This window comes from Vombatus ursinus, unplaced genomic scaffold (assembly GCF_900497805.2).
Source record: "Vombatus ursinus unplaced genomic scaffold, bare-nosed wombat genome assembly UNPS02014863.1, whole genome shotgun sequence".
Lineage (NCBI taxonomy): Eukaryota > Metazoa > Chordata > Mammalia > Diprotodontia > Vombatidae > Vombatus > Vombatus ursinus.
The window spans coordinates 40,076,698-40,095,830 of NW_020954641.1; the positions used below are offsets into that span (position 1 = coordinate 40,076,698).

A 19,133-nucleotide genomic window follows, 5' to 3' on the forward strand; every position below is an offset into this window, starting at 1 on the left:
TCCTAAACTGTACAAGTAAAGAGAATGGTCTACATGAATTCTAAGGGTCCTTTCTAGCTTTAGGTTTTATGATAAATTTCCCTAATCCTAGGCCTCTATTCTTCTTACCTTACTCTAAAATTTAAGCTATCTGAAAGGCCACCAGCAAATGCCATATTGATCTCTCTTACTGCACCAGCGACTGACTGCCCACAGTCTCTGTGAGTTAGGCCTTAGAGATGTCAGATTAAAAAAAAAAAAAGAGGGAAGGGGACAATTAAATCTGACCATATCTGCTGTGGTGGCCCACATATCTCCAACTCTACCTAAGGCTTATCTCTGACAATCACATGGGCTTAAAAGGTAGAAAAAAGATTTCAAAGTGGCCTGTTTGTTATTTAATCTGGTCGCCATCACTGCAGCATCTGGGAGCCGCACCCAGAGCAGGGGAGAGCAGCCAACCCTACTCAGGCAACCACCACCCACCCCTTCACCGTAGCCCCTCGGCCTTCTACAGGAATCCTCTCCCCCTTCCCCACCCCCCCCACCCCCCCAGCCCTTTGGTTATAGGTTCTCAAAAGATATCTGCGGGGCGGGGAACCCTACTGGGGCTGGTGGGGGAGGGTGGGGAAGGGATGCTTAGGGATATGCTCCAGAGGGACTTGAAAGTTGCTGCGGTAATTTCACTGAGAATGAGAAGAAACGTCAGATCAGAGGAAGAAGGCCCCTCTAGGTTACCCAGGGAGTGAAGGAAACGCAATCCCTACATCTTCCTTCATCAGCCTCCTTGCTGCTCAGTAGCTGGAGGCCAAAGCACCTCCTTCCCCACCACTGAACACACCCGAGGAGCCTAGGGTGGTCCCCATTGCAGATATGGACATAGGGATGAGATTTAAGCACGTCTCCAAAGTGAGTTTCTAAGGTTCAGGTATAGCTTAGTCTGTCCTAGGGGTTTGAAGTAGGAACACCTAATCAGCACTGTCTCCGCAGTAGGCAACGAGTGGGCTACCCGCTGTACCCTCCCTCCATCCTGGCTCTTACTCTCCCACTGGCCTCTCCAGCCTGTGCTATCTGGGGCCGTCGCGGCCGGGTGGAGATTCCCATATGGATTTCAGTGTGCATTCACCTCCCCAACTCCGCGAACCCTTTTAGCTCCCGGGCCCAACGACTGAGGCCGCATCGCCTCCCCGACATACACGCACACATACTGGACAGGCCCGCGGCGTGAAGGCTTTCTTTACCTTCTTTCCCAGGCCGGGTGGGGTACAGCACGCGCAGCTGATCCAGCTGCAGCTGCTGCTTGCCGCCGCCCTCCATTCATTTAAAAAAAAAAAAAACCAACAATCATTCCTCTTTGTAAGGCGCGACAGCCCGGTAAGGAGCGACAGCCCCCAGCAACGACGGGTTAAGTTCCTTTCCGGCCCCCCATTCATAAAAAAGGGGGGAGGGGGAGTGTAAGGAAGCAGCGCATGCGCCTAGAGGGTCTCTTGTGCCCACCCATTCATAGAATTGGGGAAGGCACGCATGCGCAGAGAGGCCCCCTTCCCTCCCATTCATAAAAAAGCCATTTTCCCAGGCAGTAGTTGCAACACCAAGGCAGAGCGGGGAAAGCTGACAGCGCTGTGCAGGCGTTTCAGGTCGCCGGGATCAATGCTGTTTCATCTGGCTGGGGTTTGCAAGGACAGCCACTGACTTGTTTGGAATTTAGGATTAAGTACCTATGGAGAAATGCTCCTGACTGGATTACTTAAAGTAAGTAGCTGATTTAAGGCTCTTAGATCCCACTTCTTCCTCCAGAAAATTTGATCTTGAAGGCCATTTCCTTCCTCCAAAAGGGGCAAAGTTGCTCCCTTTTTGGTGCATGTCCCTATAAACTTTCTGTCCCTGCGCCTTCGCAGACGGCAGTGAGGCAGCTGCGAGGAACTCCCGGTCCCGCAGTCTCCCATACAAGCCCGTCACCGGGCTCTGGGTGATCACAGCAACGGGATGCGCTGTTTCAGACGGGAGCATTTCCAGCCTTTACTCTGTGTTAGGATCTCCGAGTCCCTATAACTCCCCCTCTGGCTTCCCCGCTTACCTTCTCCCTGCACTCACCCGCCTCGGACGCAGGGAGGGAGCATCTGCCCCTAGCCGGGCAGGGGCAAAGGAACCGCCTCCCGGGGCTCTGGGGGTGCCCTATAGATAGGTCTGCTCGCCCGCCCCGTCGCCCTTTGCCGAAGGGGACCTCCTCGCCCTAACTTTCCTTCCCCAACCGCAGTGGCCTAAGCACTCGACGTAGATTTTTTCCCTTCTCCTTAGGATCCCTGATATGATCCCTTTCCTTCCTCCTGGGTGGGTCTCGTCGGAGCTTAGGGCTCCCAAGGTGTCTCCCTCCTGGGGCACTTTTGATCTCGGCTCCTTGGCGTGTAAGATCTTTACTGTTTGACCTTTGCTCCTTAGCATTTTATTCTGTGCAACTGTTTCGCAGTCGCCTTTTTTTCTTGGGGCTGTGCAGGACTCCGGTTTCCTCGGGCCCCATCCCCACCCTTCTCTAGACTCTGGTCTCCTTGCTTTGCCCCTGGGATTCTCTTTGGGTTTTGAGGGGTGGGGTGGGGGGCAATGCTGTAAAGGGGGTGGGGAGGGAAGTGGGTTTATATAATGCCGAGATGGAGAAATCCAGAGAGGAAACAGTTGCATGCGTAGCAAAGATAAGGCTTTTTTTTTTCTCCTGCTTTCTTGGTGGTACCAGTCTTGACGTCACCGGGGAAAGAAAGGGATAGAGACCTTACATTCTGAAAATTCATAGTCGACCAGGAACTGGGAAACCAAGAGAAGGGCTTGGAGGTGAAGCTCGGGAGACCGGCTTAGGCAGTTCTAGCCGGTGAAGAAATCCCGGCCGCATCACTAGGGAAGGGGTTTCCATGTCTCCTTCTTCTTTCCCATGCCGACCATCAAAAGCATTTAGACAGTAGCTTCTGTTGTGCAAGAGATTTCTCAATTCTCTTTAGCTTGGGAAGGGGTGGGGAGGGAGGTAAGGAGAAAAAGATCTTGAGGAGAAGAAAATTGTTGATTTTCCTGGCCCAGGTGTTGAGGAGAGGCGAGAGAGAGCTTGGTTGGACGTGCCCGAATCTCGCTTGAGGTGAGTTGGAAAGAAAGAAATGCAGTACGTGGAAGGGCTGCTTCCATTTCACCTATATCACGGCTGATTTGGGGGGGGGGGGGAGAAATCTGTGTTTTCATAGATGGCTTGAGTTAAGCCGTGGAGTCGCAGTCTAGTGCACCAGATCTCTCATGAATTCTCTAGCCCATTAGGTGCCCCCCACCCACGCCTGGAAATAGAGATGTTCGACGGGTAGAGGCGCTGATGACATATTTGATGCTTTTCTGGAAGCTTTACTACATGTTAAGCGGGGCTGACAGGTGATGTTAAGAGAAGTCCTGCAGTACTGTTAAGAAATGTGAAGCTGGTTTTTAGGAAGCTGTGAGGCATTCCTCCTCCACCCTACCCCACCTCCCCCCATCCCAGTGCCTGGGCCCTGGGGATTAGTTAAGGATCTTCTCTCCTTTCTTCTACTAGATTAACAGCAAATTAAAGGCTAGCTGGTGGAAAGGATATGGAACTGCTGGGTCAGTTGTGAAATGTTGGGTTATCAACCTCTGGTAAGATGATATGGACTGAAGGCCTTCTCCAGCATTGCAGCAGTAGATTTCACAATATTTAGAGTTCTCTGAATCTTCACCCAAGTAGAGCATCAAACATCCGGAGTTCTCAGGTTTTTTTTTTTAACTTTTCATTTTTTTTAGGCAGAGGGTAAAGAGAGGGAGGGTTGACATTTGGCTCTCCAGGGAAAAGAATAGAGAAAATATTTAGAAGTGTCTAATGGGAAATAGCATTTCCTTTCTTTCCCAACCCCCTAGAGAGTTTAATCCATTTTCCCTCTTTGACCATACAGAGCAGAACTTTACTGAAAAGCTGAGAACCATGATAGGGTCAAGGAGGATGGTCTTTTTGGTACTAGATTTGGGAAATTTACCCAGCCTATCTGACCAATATTCTTTCTAGGGGGGAGTTTTTGTAAGAAACCCAGTTCTTTCCTTACCAATTTGTAAACTCTAGTATCATTCTCCCTTTCAGATAGCACTGACCTAGTCTTTTCCCTGTTTTCCCCACATGAAATTGTAGCATCTCTAGAGATAAGTAAAAAGGCTGGGGGGGAGTGTCATAAATAATAATAATAATGATAACTGACACTTCTGTTTTAAGCACTTTATGCCCCCAATCGATTGAGCTTCACCATAACCCTTCAAAGTAGATGGTGCAAGTACTTTTATCTCCATTTTACAGATGGGAAAACTGTGACTGAGAAATTGACTGACTTGCCCATGGTCACATAACTATCAAACCTTAAAGAATCAAAGATTGAGAGCTGGAAAGGATCTCAGAGGTCATCCACCCCAACCTCTCATTTTACAGATGAGGAAATGAGACTTAGGGAGTTTTAAGTGACTCGTCCAAGATCACACGTAGGAAGGGTCAGAGGTGGGATCTGAACCCAGGTCCTTTGACTCCAGAGCTGGTACCATACCTCACTGCCTCTCTGTATTTAAAATCAATTGATAATATATCCTTTTAATCCCAGCTGGTTTGAAGGAAGCTGTAAAAGCTAGTATTTGAGATGCTAAGACATTCCTTTTGACTGCACCTTCCTCTTGGTATAGCTGCCCAAGAAGCAAATCTGTAGTTCTTCCCACAGCTGAATTTAGGTTCCCATTTCTTTTAACACCACTCCACTAGATTTTTATCATTGTTTAAGCTAAGAGATTCACCTGATTTTAATGAATGATGAATCAAAAATGCCTTTCACTGTTTATGCCCAGCTCCTACCCAGGAAGGTGACCTTCTCTTCTTGAATGAATAAACTCCTTGAGAGCAGGGATTGTTTCGTTGTCTTTGTAATCTCCCTCCCCCCTTCATCTAACACAGGGCCTGGCACATAGTAATAATAAATGCTGATTGATTAGTTGATTGATTGATTGTTGTAGCACCTAAGGCTATCTATCCAGTGTCTGTATCTGAAGGTTGCCTTCATTACTTTTTCTCCTGATCCTTGTTACTCAAGGGAGATTTATTGCCCCTGAATCTAGGTTCCTATCCCCATCTGAGCAAGCAACAAGTGGCAACCTCTTTGTGGGGTCTCTGCTGAGCTGGCCAGTGTTTTGGCCTCAGACCACCTTGGCTTTGAATCCCATGGGCACATTGGGAAGGCTGATCCCCAGTGAAGAGAGAGAAAAAGGATTTGGGGTACTAATTTGGAAGGGGGGAGGTGACTCTTGGTACTGTGTCTTGTAAGTGGGAATAAATCTCATAAATAATCTTGGTGATCCAGTACAGATCTGTCTTTTAGAGGAGTTTTGACCTAAGTGGAAAATAATACATATGAAGCACTTTGCAAACCTTAACTCTCTGTATAGTATTAGCTGTTATTATTCTTACCACAACAATGGAGGTTGCTCAAGAAGCTATTCAGAGCCTTTCTTATAGCTCAATCTACTTGTCATTGATTGAGGACAAGCCTCTAGTGAAGTACAGAAGTAGGAAATGATGGAATAGCTTTATTAGTCCTTAGTACTGACTTGGGAAGAAGACAGAGCAGTTTACATGCTAACAGACCCTTAATTTTTAGGTCTTAATTTCCCAATTTGCAAAATGGGGAGACTATTACTCCTTGGAGATGATAAGGGATTCTGCCAACCCCCTGGGGAGGACTGGGAAATACTCAGTGTCCTTCTTATTCCCCAGAACGGCAAAGCTTCTGGCTTCTATCATTCTATAAGAGAAGGGAGTTGTTTCGTGGTAGCTCTGGGACCTCGGGGTGTACTCCATCAGGGCAGAGGAGAGCAGAGCAAAAGAAGGTAGAGATAGATGGAGAAGCTTAAGATACCCGCATTACGTAGTCATTCTCACAATTGCTGTTCCCATTTATAGAAGACATAAGGAGGTATAAAAAATGATTTCTGGAAAGTAAGAGAAAGAAGGCTGACTGGCTTTGATGTCAGGAAGACCCGAATTCAAGTCCTGTCCGACATACAGCTCTGAAACGTTAGGGCAAGTCAATTAACCTGGTGTTCCAGACAACTCTATAAGTATGTTTCAAATCGAGTTTGCTATTAGGCAGCAGAGAAGGGAGTCCCTACCAGGGTGAAATCATAGGTCCACACTATTCATATTTCACTTTGGCATCCAGGCTTACAGAGACATTGGGGAAGCAGACCAGAATAGCTAGTTCTTGAAGTCCAGTTTTAAGGGGGATTCTCAGTTCTCATTGTTGGAAAAGCCCTAGTTTAGGTTGATCTTCCTTGGACCTCCCCCCCCCCAGAATTGGCTTTTTTTGGCTACCTTTTAGTCATATGATATTCCTTTCTCAGTAGTATTCTGATCATCTGTGTATCAGTGGGGTGAGAGGTAAAAATGAAGAAAATTCTTTAGGTTTCTCCCTCATCCCCTTGTCTAAAGGATGAGTCTTTGCTCTTTGATGGAAGAAGACACTAAACCTTCTAAATCCCTAGCTTGAGCCAATGTTGCCCTGCATGCATTAGGTGCTTATATATGTTTGAATCAAATGAATGTTAAGAAAATAACCTTCAGGGCTGGTATAATAAAACTTGAAATTGATGAGCAGATTATAGTCTTGTATATTCGGAACTCATTTAAATAACATGCTTGAAGTCCTTCTGGCTCTTTGCTGGGCAATGTGCGGTTTCAGAACTTTGTCATTCTTTCAACTAATTAATTGAAAGCCCAGATGAATTTGGAGTGAATTGGGAAGGGGAAAGTCTTCTTATCTTCCTATGGGAGAGTTGGCTATTGGAAAAAAAGTATTCTTGTGATCCCTAGTTTATATCTTCTAACAGGTGACTCTTCTTTGTGGGTGGGTGGTAGGGAGGAAAGTCCATGGTTTATGTTCTTAGAGATGGAAGATAGGGTTGGGGGTATCTAGTTCAATGCCTACCAGAGGCTGGATACCCCTTTAAATATCCCCTAACAAGAGGTCATCCATCCTTCACTTGAAGATCTCTAGTGACAAGAAACTTATTACCTCCAGACTCAAGTGGCTTCTTTCTCAGTTACAGCAGAGTAATCCAATTTTCCACCCCATACAGAACAGAAGATCTTAGATTTAGAGTTGGAAACAATAGTAGAGGTCATCTAATCCACCGCCTTCATTTTACAGATAAAACTAGGCAGCTAGGTGGCATAGTGGATGGAGCATTCAGCTCAGGAGTCTGAAAGATATAAGTCAGTGCTGCCTCAGGCAGCCTCTGGTACACTAGACACCTTACCTTGTTCTCAGCCTCAATTTCCTTACCTATAAAATGGTGTTTCTAGCCTCTACCTCAAAGAGTCATTGTGAAGATCAAATGAGAGGTAATGATAATAGCTCTAGCATTTATATAATTCTTTGCGGTTTAGCAAGCACTTTACATTTGTCCTCTCATTTGATTCTCACCACAACTCTGTGAGATAGAGGTTATTATTCTCATTTTACCATAAGGAAAACTGAGGTTCAGAGAGGTTGTGACTTACCCAGGGTCGGAAGTGTTTCAGGCAGGTTTTTTTTACTCCAAATCCAACATTACCTACTGTATCACCATCTAGCTGTCTCTAATAAATGGAAAGTGACTGGCAAGCTTTAAAATACCATATAAATGTTAACTCTTATTATTACTATTTATTAAATGACTTGCCCTAGGTCACCTGGTAGCCGGCAAACTTAGGGTTTGAACCTAGGTCCTCTACCCTCATAAGCCAATAACACTCTTTCTACCTTGTCTGGTGGAAAGTGGACTTGGAGGAAGGAAAGAGAGAACACTGTTGCTTGACATTGCTAAGCCTCAGTTTCCTCATCTGTAAAATAAGGGGCTTAAACTTGATGACTTCTCTGGTCCATTGCAGCTCTAAATATATTATCCTATAATCCTATCTGCTTGGTCTGAGTTTCACCTCTCTTAAAGGCTGAGGACACCCTAGGAAAGTTTCATGGTAACTAAACATAGGCCAAGTAAAGAGGCTCTGTTCCTAATCAGCTGCCTGACTAGACGCGAGTCACTTGGCCTCCCAGGCCATCTTTGAAAGGAAGGGAAATCTCAAGTTCTTTTAAATTTCTAAACCCTCGGTGACTCTTATTCTCAGCCCTGATGTTCATTTCTGCTCTTTCCGAAAGTTAGCACAAAACTGCTCAGTCCTTTAGAATTGGTAAATAAAGTTTGGCTCTGGCTTGGCTGCACTGTATGTAATGTTGCCCTGAAGAACCGCAGGTCTTCCAGCAGAGCATGGCCTCATGCTGTGAAAGTGGAAAGAGCACTGGATTTGGGGTCAGAGGTTTGGGTCCCTGCTCACCTAGTTAAGTAATACCTCTGTGACCCTGTCGCTTAAGTTAATTGTTGAGATTAAGTCACTTAACATTGCCAGGCCTCAGTTTCCTCATCTGTAAATGGAGGGGGATTTCTAAGGTCCTATTTATGATCCTATAATCCCATCGGTTTAATCTGGGTTTTACCTCCCTTAAAGGCTGAGGATGCCCTAGGAAAGTTTTCTTCTTTTAGAAGCCTGCATGATAACTGAATGTAAGACCACTAAAGAAATATTCATTGTTTTGTAGTTTGGGAAGTACAACTGATTCAATGAATCTTCTTTTAAAAAAAAATTTGGACAGGTTCTTCTAATATTCCCAGATTGGTGAGAGGTAGAAAAAACTCTAGCCTGTGTCATTCTCCAGGATAGTCAAAAGCCCCACTGTCCCAGCACCCATGGCAGAAAACCTAGCAGGTATCCTATGAATGTGTACCAATCTGGCTCCTTTGCATCACACACCCACATTCCTCTCTCCCTTTTCTGTATCCCCTACTATATGGTAACCACTTGAAAGGCTAGACTAACCATGTTTTACCCTGAGATTGATTGAGTTTACATTACTAATTAGCCCTTCAAGAGTTAATACAGCAAAAAGTCCCATAAGAGACTCATGGCATACAGTTTTAAGAAAGCAAAAATGGAAACTAGGCATCTCCATATTTGTGGCTGAGGAGAAGGAAACCTCACCCTCAGTAATCAATTAACTTGTGTTGCAAACTTCTTAGATCCTCCTTTGGCAGTTGTCCCCTAGCCTCAGGACCGCTAGGTGACTCAGTGGATAGAGTGCTGGCCCTGGAATCAGGAAGACTCATCTTCCTGAGTTCAAATCTGGCCTCAGACACTTACTACCTGTCTGACCCTGGCAAGTCACTTAACCATATTTGCCTTGGTTTTTTCATCTATAAAATGAGCTGGAGAAGGAAATAGCAAACCACTCCACTATCTTTGCCAAGAAAACCCCAAAGGGGGTCACAAAGAGTCAGACTATATGGCCCCAATTTAACATATGGATCATTTGCCACGTGCACAGTTCTGTGCTAGGGCTTGGGGAGGTAGAAAGATAAATAAAACTTGGTTTCTGGCCCTCAAGGAGTTTATAGTCTACTCAGTGGTCCACAGAATTGGTGATAGACAAGGGAGTATTGGGGATTCATGGTCATAAAATGTAGAAGCTGTATTCAGCCTCGCCATGATTGATTGTTTCTGGAAGTCTGAGAGGCCATTTCCACCTTTCCCACCCTCAATGTAAATTGGAGCTGTTCTCTCTGAAGGAGGTTTTCCTGAATGGTTGGACATGCGTCCTTAGCTAATGCTGCCCCATTTCCTTGCTATCTAAAGCTTGACAAGATGGATTCTCTGAATAAATGTAATGTTGGCTGTGGACTATCTCTCTAGGATCTATCAAATTGGCAAACAATGTCTCTTTAAGAAACCCCAATGCAGTAAAGTCTCCACTCTCCACTTTATATTATAAATCTCTTCCTTCCTTGTAGAGGAAATGATTTACCTATTAAACTCCACTTAAGTTCTTTAGCTGAGCTTCAGACTATGCAGTGAGGCAGTGTCACAGTGAGTAGGGAGATTGAGCTTCTCATAGACATGAAGGAAGCCTTCTTTATTTATTCATTTATGTATTTATTTATTTATTTTTAAAGAAATCTCATGACTAGCTACTCAAGAGTTATCTCTGGTCAGAAGGTGTGACCTAAGCAGATCCAATGAAAACTTCCTTTAATTTCCCTCTATTTTGGCTATGGTAATCAGCAAGAAGGAAAACACCAAATGAGAAAGTTTGAGGGATTAGAAAGAAAACAAAAAGAAGTCTGAATCTTCTTGCTGAGTAGATGGTCAGAAGGAGGCTTAAGGAAAATGATGCTGCCAAGTAGAAGAGCATACCTTAGGATTTTCTGCTGGTACTAGTTTCTGTCTTAGAGGTCAGCATATAGATATCTGCATCAAAGTTTACATTTTGACCCCAGATGTTATATTCTACCTGCAACCCACAATATTTTGGAGCAGCTCATTTGGGAAAAGAGGTTGTTGGCTGAATTACATGGCTATAGTTAACGGTACAGTAGAAAGGCCCAGGAGTTAGGGAGACATAGGCTCTGCCAATAACTGAACAATTAGACACATGACCTTGGGCAAATCGATTTTCCTCAGCTGGCCTAGATCTTCTCTCTGTAAAATGAGGGGCTAAGATTCAATGTAACTCTTAAGGTCTCTTCCTACTCCAACGTTCTGTGAGTCTATGGCACCAGCTCCTGTCCTGGAGTTACTTTGTTGAGGCAAAAGCTGCTTACCCAGGGGATTCCCTGGTAGGATTTCCCATCTAATTAGTGCCCTCTGATTCTAGGATTGGAGTCTTAAAGTCATGTCGCACTATTCTAAAAGGCCAAGGGTTTGCCAGGTATACAATAGTAATTAGAAATGTGGTCTCGGTAGAAGTAGCAATTTTTAAGGGACCAAGTTTAGAGGCAGGTTGAAGAATGAAATAATTTGTTTCATTCAGATTTCCTTTGGCTTTCTTTTCTTCAGTACTTGTTTTGTGGCTTTTGAGGCCCAAGGGCTCAACTTAGCAGTAGGTAACCAGTCCTACATTTCAAGCTGAAAAGAAACTTAGAGACACAGGTGCCTGGAGAGGCTAAATGTTTCTAATTCAACTCAGTTTCATCAAACATTTATTCAGCACCTTTTCTTCTGAGTAGTGGAGATGAGGAGAGAGGGTATTACCAACAGGAAGCCAGCCTTTGCAAACGCCCACAGAGGTAAACGATGGATGCCATGTATCAGGAGCAGCAAATAAGCCATTGTGTCTGGAATGGAAGGTGCATGAGGGAAAGTTAGATTAAATGGATCTGAAGATCCAAGTTAGAACCAGATTGTGGAGGACTTTCAACAATAGTTTCTATTTTACCCTAGAGGCCAGAGGGAGCAGCTGAAGTTTTTTGAGCAGGGAGGTTGACATGGTCTCAGAATATCAGTTGCACAGTGTCACAGAGTAGCAGAAAAACTTGGATTGAAATTCAGGTCCTCTAACTCCAAATACAGAATTTGTTCATAAAGGAATGTTCCTTTTTTATAATTGACCTGAGAAAGTACTTTAGTGAGATCTGGACCATCTCCTTACAGCTTCATGTCTGCTTATCCAAGTCACTCTTCTCTGAGCCTCATTCTTCTCATCTGTAAAATGATAGCCATAGATTTGATCTCTAAGGTCCTTATCAACTCCAAAATTCTATTGTTTTGGAGTTTGTATCTTTCTGTACCAGACTCTGCTGAGATGTTCCACTCTGCTGGAATGCACCATCTTTTCTAAAAGACTAAGAGGCCATGTGTTCTGAATAGAGCCTATAGCTCCAGTGAAGGGCAGAATGCAAAACTGGGATTGGATGGATATACTTGATCTAGTTAGGGCCACAATCTTCTACTCCCTTGAAAGGAAATGTCTTCCTTTCTCCCCCTTTCCCTACCTTTTCCCCAACAGTGCTTTTATTTCCTAAGCTCTTTGAGGGAAATAGAACCACTTCGTAGCACAAACCTAGAAACTCCAAGGTAATTTGAGGACCTCAATTACTTGTAGGAGTAGGCACAGTGGGATTTTGATGAGAACTGCTCCTCATGCCAGGAATAGTCAATTCAACAAACATTTCTCCGGTTTGAAAGAGGTCTTTGGGCTCACATAACTGTAAAGTTGGGGAAAAATCCATTACTGAACAGAATCGAATCCTTCTCCCTAGTTTTCATTTCCTTTCTCTTTTCTAAGAGAAATCCCATTCCCTTTAAGTAGAACTATCAAAGCTAATTGATCATTCATGCTCTATATGAATGTAAAATCTGTCCAGTATTGACTGCCACAAAATAATTGCTTTTGGGCTCTGACTGTAGATAATCAGGGGAAAAATTGTCTTCTCCTAATCACTCCTTTGTAAAAATATCATTTTTTCCTCATGGGGTATTAATCACTTTGAGGTGATTCCATGATGATTTTAGGGAAGAATGAAACACATTCTGCCTCTGCTCTGAGTCCTCAATTCAAGCCTTCATTAAGTGAGGAACTGATCTTTAGATGACTTCGTATTTCTGACCAGGCTCTTCTCATGAATAAGGAAGGATCAGTTGCTATTTAAGAATTAATGAGAAGGTATTCAGTGTAAAAATATCTGAAGGGGGAAACAAATAACCTAAAAGGTTTATCCTTTGAAGAAGTGGAATTGTTCTTTATAGACAGAGGATGTCCGGACCCAAGTGGCCAATTCTCCTGAAGAACAGAGAAATGGGCATAACTTGTCAAAAATAGCAGCCACCAGGAAGGCTAGAGCTTTTTCAGACGTTCTTGAGGTACTTAAGTGAATGAATGAGTCAGAATGAGTAGATGAACCAAGAAATGGTTCCTGGGCATTTGAATAATATTAGCTTTTTCTCCTTGGTTCCTTTCCCCCTCCCCAGATCCTACCTCCACCAAAAAAACAAAATTGTGTGGGAAACTCCATACCATTGGTCCAAAGAGATATTTGGGGGAACGTTTTTCTTCTTCATTCCGCCCTCCCTTTTCCCTGGAATTCATGAGCTTTGGGATGGAATCTTCCCAGGCTGGGCCATTTTTTTCCCTTTTCCTTTTGGATTCCAAACACTGTCCCTTGGGCAAAGGTCTCTGAGACTCATGCTCAAGCGGCTGCTACTTTAAATTGATCTGCAGCGGAATTCCAAAAGTAAAGGTCAGCAGGCGAGGAAATTGCACTTCTAATAGAAAACAATGTGCACTTTCTAAATTTGAACCAAGCCGTTTCCGCTCTTTGATTTAAGTTTAGTTGCTTCCTGGGGTTCCGTGTCAGGCTCTGCAGTTGAATCTCTGGCCCCATTCCAACCTAAAATTGCACTCTCCCAGTGAAATCAGAAACTGAAGTGAGGTCTGGCTAGCTATTCTAGTAAATACTATTTATCCTAAATATTATTCTGCTCTGCATTTGGAAATTGGTAACACTAGTTTTCCCCTCTAGATTTTCCTTTGGTTTAATCACAAGCTTCCCTGGAGTTAAGTAGCTCCAAAGGGATGTGCTGCTGTTATAGACAGTAGTATATAGACATTGATATTCTGGGTCTCTGAGCAGAAAGGTCTTTTTATGGGCTTCCCTCCAGTGAAGGGTCTGCTTGGGCAGTAGTTGTTTGTGCCCCAGGCTGTAGAAATACAAACCAGCCCTAGGAGATGGTGGCAAATATACAAAGGGAGTCTATCAGGAAATTGATTGGCATATTGGCAATGGAGATAATGAATTTCTCTCTTCTCTTCTCTCTTGACTTTTTTTCAGGACCCTTAGAAGCCAAGTTTCTCGGAGCACTACAGTACCTCTGGCCCCTATGGAGCCTCCAATCCCCCATAGTATCCCTGTCAGCCCAAGCTCAGTCATGGTCCAGCCCCTGCTGGACAGTCGCCTCTCGTATGGCCGGCTTCAGCACCCACTCACCATCCTGCCCATTGACCAGATGAAGACAACCCATGTAGAAAATGACTACATCGACAATCCTGGCCTGGCCCCAGCAACTGGCTCCAAGCGGCCCCGAGGAGGGTATCCTGAGCCAACCCCAGGCCTCTCTCGATGTGACCAGGATGTCACCCACCCCTGGATCTCCTTCAGTGGGAGGCCCAGCTCCATCAGTAGCAGCAGCAGCACATCCTCAGACCAGAGGCTCCTGGACCACATGGCCCCACCCCCTGTGGCTGACCAGGCTTCCCCAAGGGCAGTGCGAATTCAGCCCAAGGCCATTCACTGCAAGCCCCTGGACCTGAAGGGGATGCCGCCCCAAGAGCTGGACAAACACTTCCTGCTCTGTGAGGCCTGTGGGAAATGCAAATGTAAGGAGTGTGCCTCTCCTCGGACTTTGCCTTCCTGCTGGATCTGTAACCAAGAATGTCTCTGTTCAGCCCAGAGCCTGGTCAATTACAGCACCTGCATGTGCCTGGTGAAAGGGGTCTTCTACCACTGCACCAATGAAGATGACGAAGGCTCCTGTGCTGACCACCCCTGCTCCTGCTCCCACTCAAACTGTTGTGCCCGCTGGTCCTTCATGGGGGCCCTGTCTCTGGTGCTGCCATGCCTGCTCTGCTACCTGCCAGCGACTGGCTGTGTGAAGCTGGCCCAGCGGGGCTATGACCGCCTGAGCCGGCCTGGCTGCCGCTGCAAGCATACCAACAGTGTCATCTGCAAGGCAGCTACAGCAGTGGACAGCAGCAAGACCAACAGAGCCGAGAAGCCCTTCTGATTTTTCTCCTTCCCCACCTTGTTGCCTCGGGCTTTGTCTGCTCCTGACCCACAACATTGCCAGAGAAGACTGCAAAGGGGCCAGGTCTTCTGTGTCCTGAAGATTCCTTGGCTCATACTCCCACCCCTTCAGATTCTGGGAAGAATCAGATCCGTCACCTCCCTCCTTCCCTTCCCAAACAAGGCACTTTGGGCTATATTCAGGGTTTTGGAACTTTTGTGTGGTTTTTGTTTAACTAGAATAGAAGCAGGGAGGGGGGAGAGGAGTGTTGTGTGATATGGACTTGAGATTTTTCAGAAGACAGAACATAGATGTACACACACATCCGGAAACTGCAGCTGCTTGGAATGCCTTCCCAGCCCCCTTTCTCCCTCCCTTCCTTCCCTCCCTTTGTCCCTCCCTCGCCGGATAGGGGCTGGCTGCCTGGGAGTCTGAATACCCCAGGAATCATTAACTAGGTGGCTTGGGTGCCTCTGCAGAAGAGGATTGGATTCTCGATTTCTCCCCTCTTCCCCAATGTGTCACCAATGTCTTGGTGAAGGTGAAAAACTAACATGCTATATCCACACTTTAAAAAGAAGAGGGGCCAGTTAAGTACAAAGTAGGTGGGGGTGGGGGGATGTTAGGCATCTCCCTGTTTTGCTCCCTGCCCCAAGTTACAATATTAAGGATGAGTTTTAAACTAACTCCCAAATACCTTTCTCTGCACCCCTGTCCTTCATCACTAATATTTTTGAGATATTCCCACCTATAGCCTCCAAAATTCATTCTCTCTTAGTTCTGATAAGCTGTCACAGATTTAACTGCCCACCAAAGGTCCTTTTTTTTTTTTTTTTTTTTACCTCCATCCACATTCTTTTTAGAAATAATATGGGTGGGGCAGGCAGAGGAAGGAGAGACCAAATGTCATTTTTGCCAATGAGAATCTGGTCGCCATGTCCAGTTATTACATTTTGCTAGAATAAGTAAACTAGATGGTAACAGGTTTTAAAGACACTCATTTCCTTCTCTGCTCTCCCCAAGTGCTGCTTTCCAGGTCCGGTTTGGGGAAGAGAGGACATCCTGAAGAAACATGACCTCTGTTCTCTGTCCCCATCCCTGTCTCTGACCTTCCCCCCTTCCCCACCCATAGAATTTTTAATTCTGAAGAGAGACAGTCACTCTCCCTGGCCAAATGACGTTTGAAGCTTGGTGGGTTTTCTTCCTATGGCCTGCTGCCGCCGCTGCTTAGCTTCATAGCTTCTCATGTACAATAGTGTGTCTATATCTTTGTAAATAGAGAGATGACAAAAAAATAAAGTCTATTTTAGTGTTAGCAAGTGCTAGGGGGAGAGCCAGGAAGGCCCAGAAGGGGGAAATTTTCCCAAGGGGGTTCTGGAGAAGAATGCTAGCCAGTGGTGGGCCCCCCAAAGATGCAGTGACCCTTTCTCTCAAGGTGCTAGAGGGAGTAGAATGGGCACATGTAAAATGGGTACGTACTTGTTGCATGCAAAAGCTGATATTGTAGCTTTCTTTGCTCCTCCCCCATTTGTTTTGTTTCCTGTCAAGTGGAGAAGTGTCCAGGGCAAGGCCGGCCGGGGGCAGATGGAGTGGGCACAGCACCATTAAGGCTGTGCCAGGCATGGATAGCATTCTCCAGGGAATCTCATCTGTTCCACAGAGAATAATAATTGCCCTTTTAGGAAGGAACAAGGGAGGCAGTCTATAGTCCTGTGTAGGATACTTTCCAAGGACCTTTTTTTTTTTTTTAAGAGTAGTGGTAACATCTGATTTAAAATAAATTAACTGTAACCATAGGTATTTATTGATTGGGGGGAGGAGGGGCTTGTGTTTTAGACTTTCTTATTTATATAAATATTTGCTAGCTTGTAAAAGCAGAACACGGAATTACCACACCTGCATTTTCTGGTGCTGGTTCATGTAGCTATCCTTGCCATAGACATATTACGATGGGTATATATATATATATAGATATATATAAATGTTCTTGCACAAATCTGAGGGAACAGTAGGAAGGGAAACACATTTACAGCCAACCACTTATACCAATTGAATGTATCAGATGTCACTACTAAAGGAGATGATGATAAAGGTTTTCCTGGGCAGAGGGTTAGACATCCTGTGCCTGCCTAGCGAGAGTCATCCATCTGTGTCTGCTGGGCAGTGGATGGTGCTGGCGGTCCTCAACTTGCCTCCACAGAACCTGGACCAAGTGGTGGGCTAGCTACATTTTGATGGCCATTCCCCCTTGCACACCCATTCTGTGGAGAATTGATTGACCCATGCACACAACCACACTGATCCTCTACACAAACACTTTGCTTACAAAGTAGCCTCTAGGACCTTAACTTCCAGTGTACATAGTTTGTAAACCCTGATTTCTTTGGGTTTCTTACTTTTTTCCTTTTGGTTTGTTTTTAGCCCTGCTAAGCTAAATGGCTTCAGCTCTCTCTTCCCCCTTCCCCTCCCCAATTTTTCTCTGCCTCTACTATTTGTGGCTACTTTAACACAGTGTGACAGATGAAAACTTCTGTTTATTTTATTTTTTTTTTAAGAACTTCTGATCTCCAAACTATTCCTTAGCCTGTTTCTGCATGGGGCTTCTCCCAATTGGAGCAACAAACTTGTTGAGGTTCATGCGCATGGATGTGGAACTAACTAGGAGGACCTGCAAGAAGGCCACCTGATAATATATGAGTTTGTGCTTCTGGCTATTTGCATTAGCTGAGTGATTGGTGGACAAGAAGGCCCCATTCCCTCTCCTTTTAATGGTACCACTTCCCACTTCTATCTGGCTCAGACTACCTGTCCTTGCCTGGAGCCAAGGCTCAAGGGAAGATGAGGTCACTCATGAAGGGCAAATATATCTATTTAGAAAGTCAATGATAAATCCCACAGCAGGTAATAAATCCTAGCCCCCTGAGCTCAGAGGATATTTTTTTTATTGGAGGTGTCCCAGTGAGTACCACTCTGGCACCTTGAGGAGCCAGGTAGGTGGGGGAAAGTGTCCAGGCCATGATGGCCACTATGCCCAGGCCCAACATTTCTCAATGAGCTATCCAGCATATCCCCATTAAGATGTGCCACACTTGTTTTTCCCAAGGGGTAGACATAAGAAACCTTCATAAGCTTAATAAAACACCTTCATATCCCCATTATGACATTTGAACCATACAGACTTGTGGGATAGACAGGACAGAGAGGCTGAGGCCTCAATGAACAGATGAAGAAACTAAAGCTAAAGTAGCTTACCCAAGGTTGGCAAGCTGAGAGAACATAACAGAAACCCAGGTTCTGGGACTCACAAGGCCTGTGTTCTGTTGACTGATAATGCTCAGGATGGGGTAGGGGTGAGTGAGGGCTAGAGTGACCCTTTTAACACCAACTTAGCAAAGCTCCTCAGAATGTCTCCATGAGAAATTAACTAGCACAACATTTTAGCCTTGCTAGCCTTTTGGTTCCCTGTCCTTTTGGAAACAGTTTCACACCCCTTCTGTAAACTACAAATCCTGAGTTTCCATTTTTTTTTCCCTGTTGGTAACTGTGTGCCTAGGGTGTCTGTTCTCACTGCCCCAAAGTTTGATTTTGTGTTACAAAAAGCTGTTCAAGTCCCCCCTCCCCATCCATCCTTACCTTTGTTTTTCTCCTTCATTTCCCCCTTCACCCTTTCACCCTGCAACAAAAAAAGTTACCACAGAAGGGTTCCTTTGTATAGAATATTTATTTTGAAGCTCTATTTTAATAGTATTTATTTTAGAAAGTCTACTATTGTAAGAGTTCTTCTGTTTGTGAAGAAAAAAACAAGTTTAAAAACTGAATGTACTGATCTAGAAATATATATAAATATATATTGTTAAATATACCCAGGACTGCTGTGGTGTGTTTGTGTATGCATGGGAGTGAGTGTGCTTATTCCCACCTTAAACCCATGTGTTCCAAGACGTTGAGTTGGTCTCACTGTCTGTTGGTACAGGATGCCGAACTGCCTGTAACCAAATGGTTCCCTTCACTCTTTCAGGTTAGAAACTGACAGACCCTTTCCACAATAAAAGCCTGCCACACACATTTTCCAGAACATTCAGAAAAGGAAGCTTGTAGAAGGAGCTATCTCTAAGCAATTTGAGTACCTTGACTCACCTTCCCCTTATTTGTAATCAGGATAGAGCAACTGGTTTAATGTATCAACTCCCAGGAAGAGCTGAGGATTTTAAGGTGAAAGGGAGGAAACAAAGCTCTTTGTGTTTGGGTTCCTCCCCACCCCATTAATGGGACTAATGAACATTCCCTGATATCTGTCTATCTTTGCCTTGGCTTTAAAAGCCTTCAGAGTAATTGTCACCCTTTGATTCCTACCACAGATCTGTGATCTCATCCATGTGTGTTCTGCTACAACCCATCCCATGTCTTCCTCTGTACACAGATAATCATATATCACAAGCTCCTAATAAGAGGACAAACCCCACCAATTCCCCCATCTGTTTATGTAGCTGTATTTAGTTAT

General features: G+C 44.8%; 1 protein-coding gene across 2 annotated transcripts; it reads left to right on the forward strand.

Annotated features, from left to right (window-relative positions):
* Positions 1–1,580: 1,580 nt before the first annotated feature.
* SPRY4 (sprouty RTK signaling antagonist 4) lies at positions 1,581–18,456 on the forward strand. Of its 2 annotated transcripts, XM_027842037.1 has the most exons (3): positions 1,581–1,731; positions 3,043–3,097; positions 13,681–18,456. In XM_027842037.1, the coding sequence occupies exon 3, from the start codon at positions 13,730–13,732 to the stop codon at positions 14,630–14,632; it is 903 nt and encodes a 300-aa protein (XP_027697838.1). In that variant the 5' UTR covers positions 1,581–1,731; positions 3,043–3,097; positions 13,681–13,729; the 3' UTR covers positions 14,633–18,456. The 2 variants fall into 2 exon arrangements, with proteins under 2 accessions (XP_027697838.1, XP_027697837.1); XM_027842036.1 differs by lacking the exon at positions 3,043–3,097.
* The last annotated feature ends 677 nt before the right edge of the window (positions 18,457–19,133 follow it).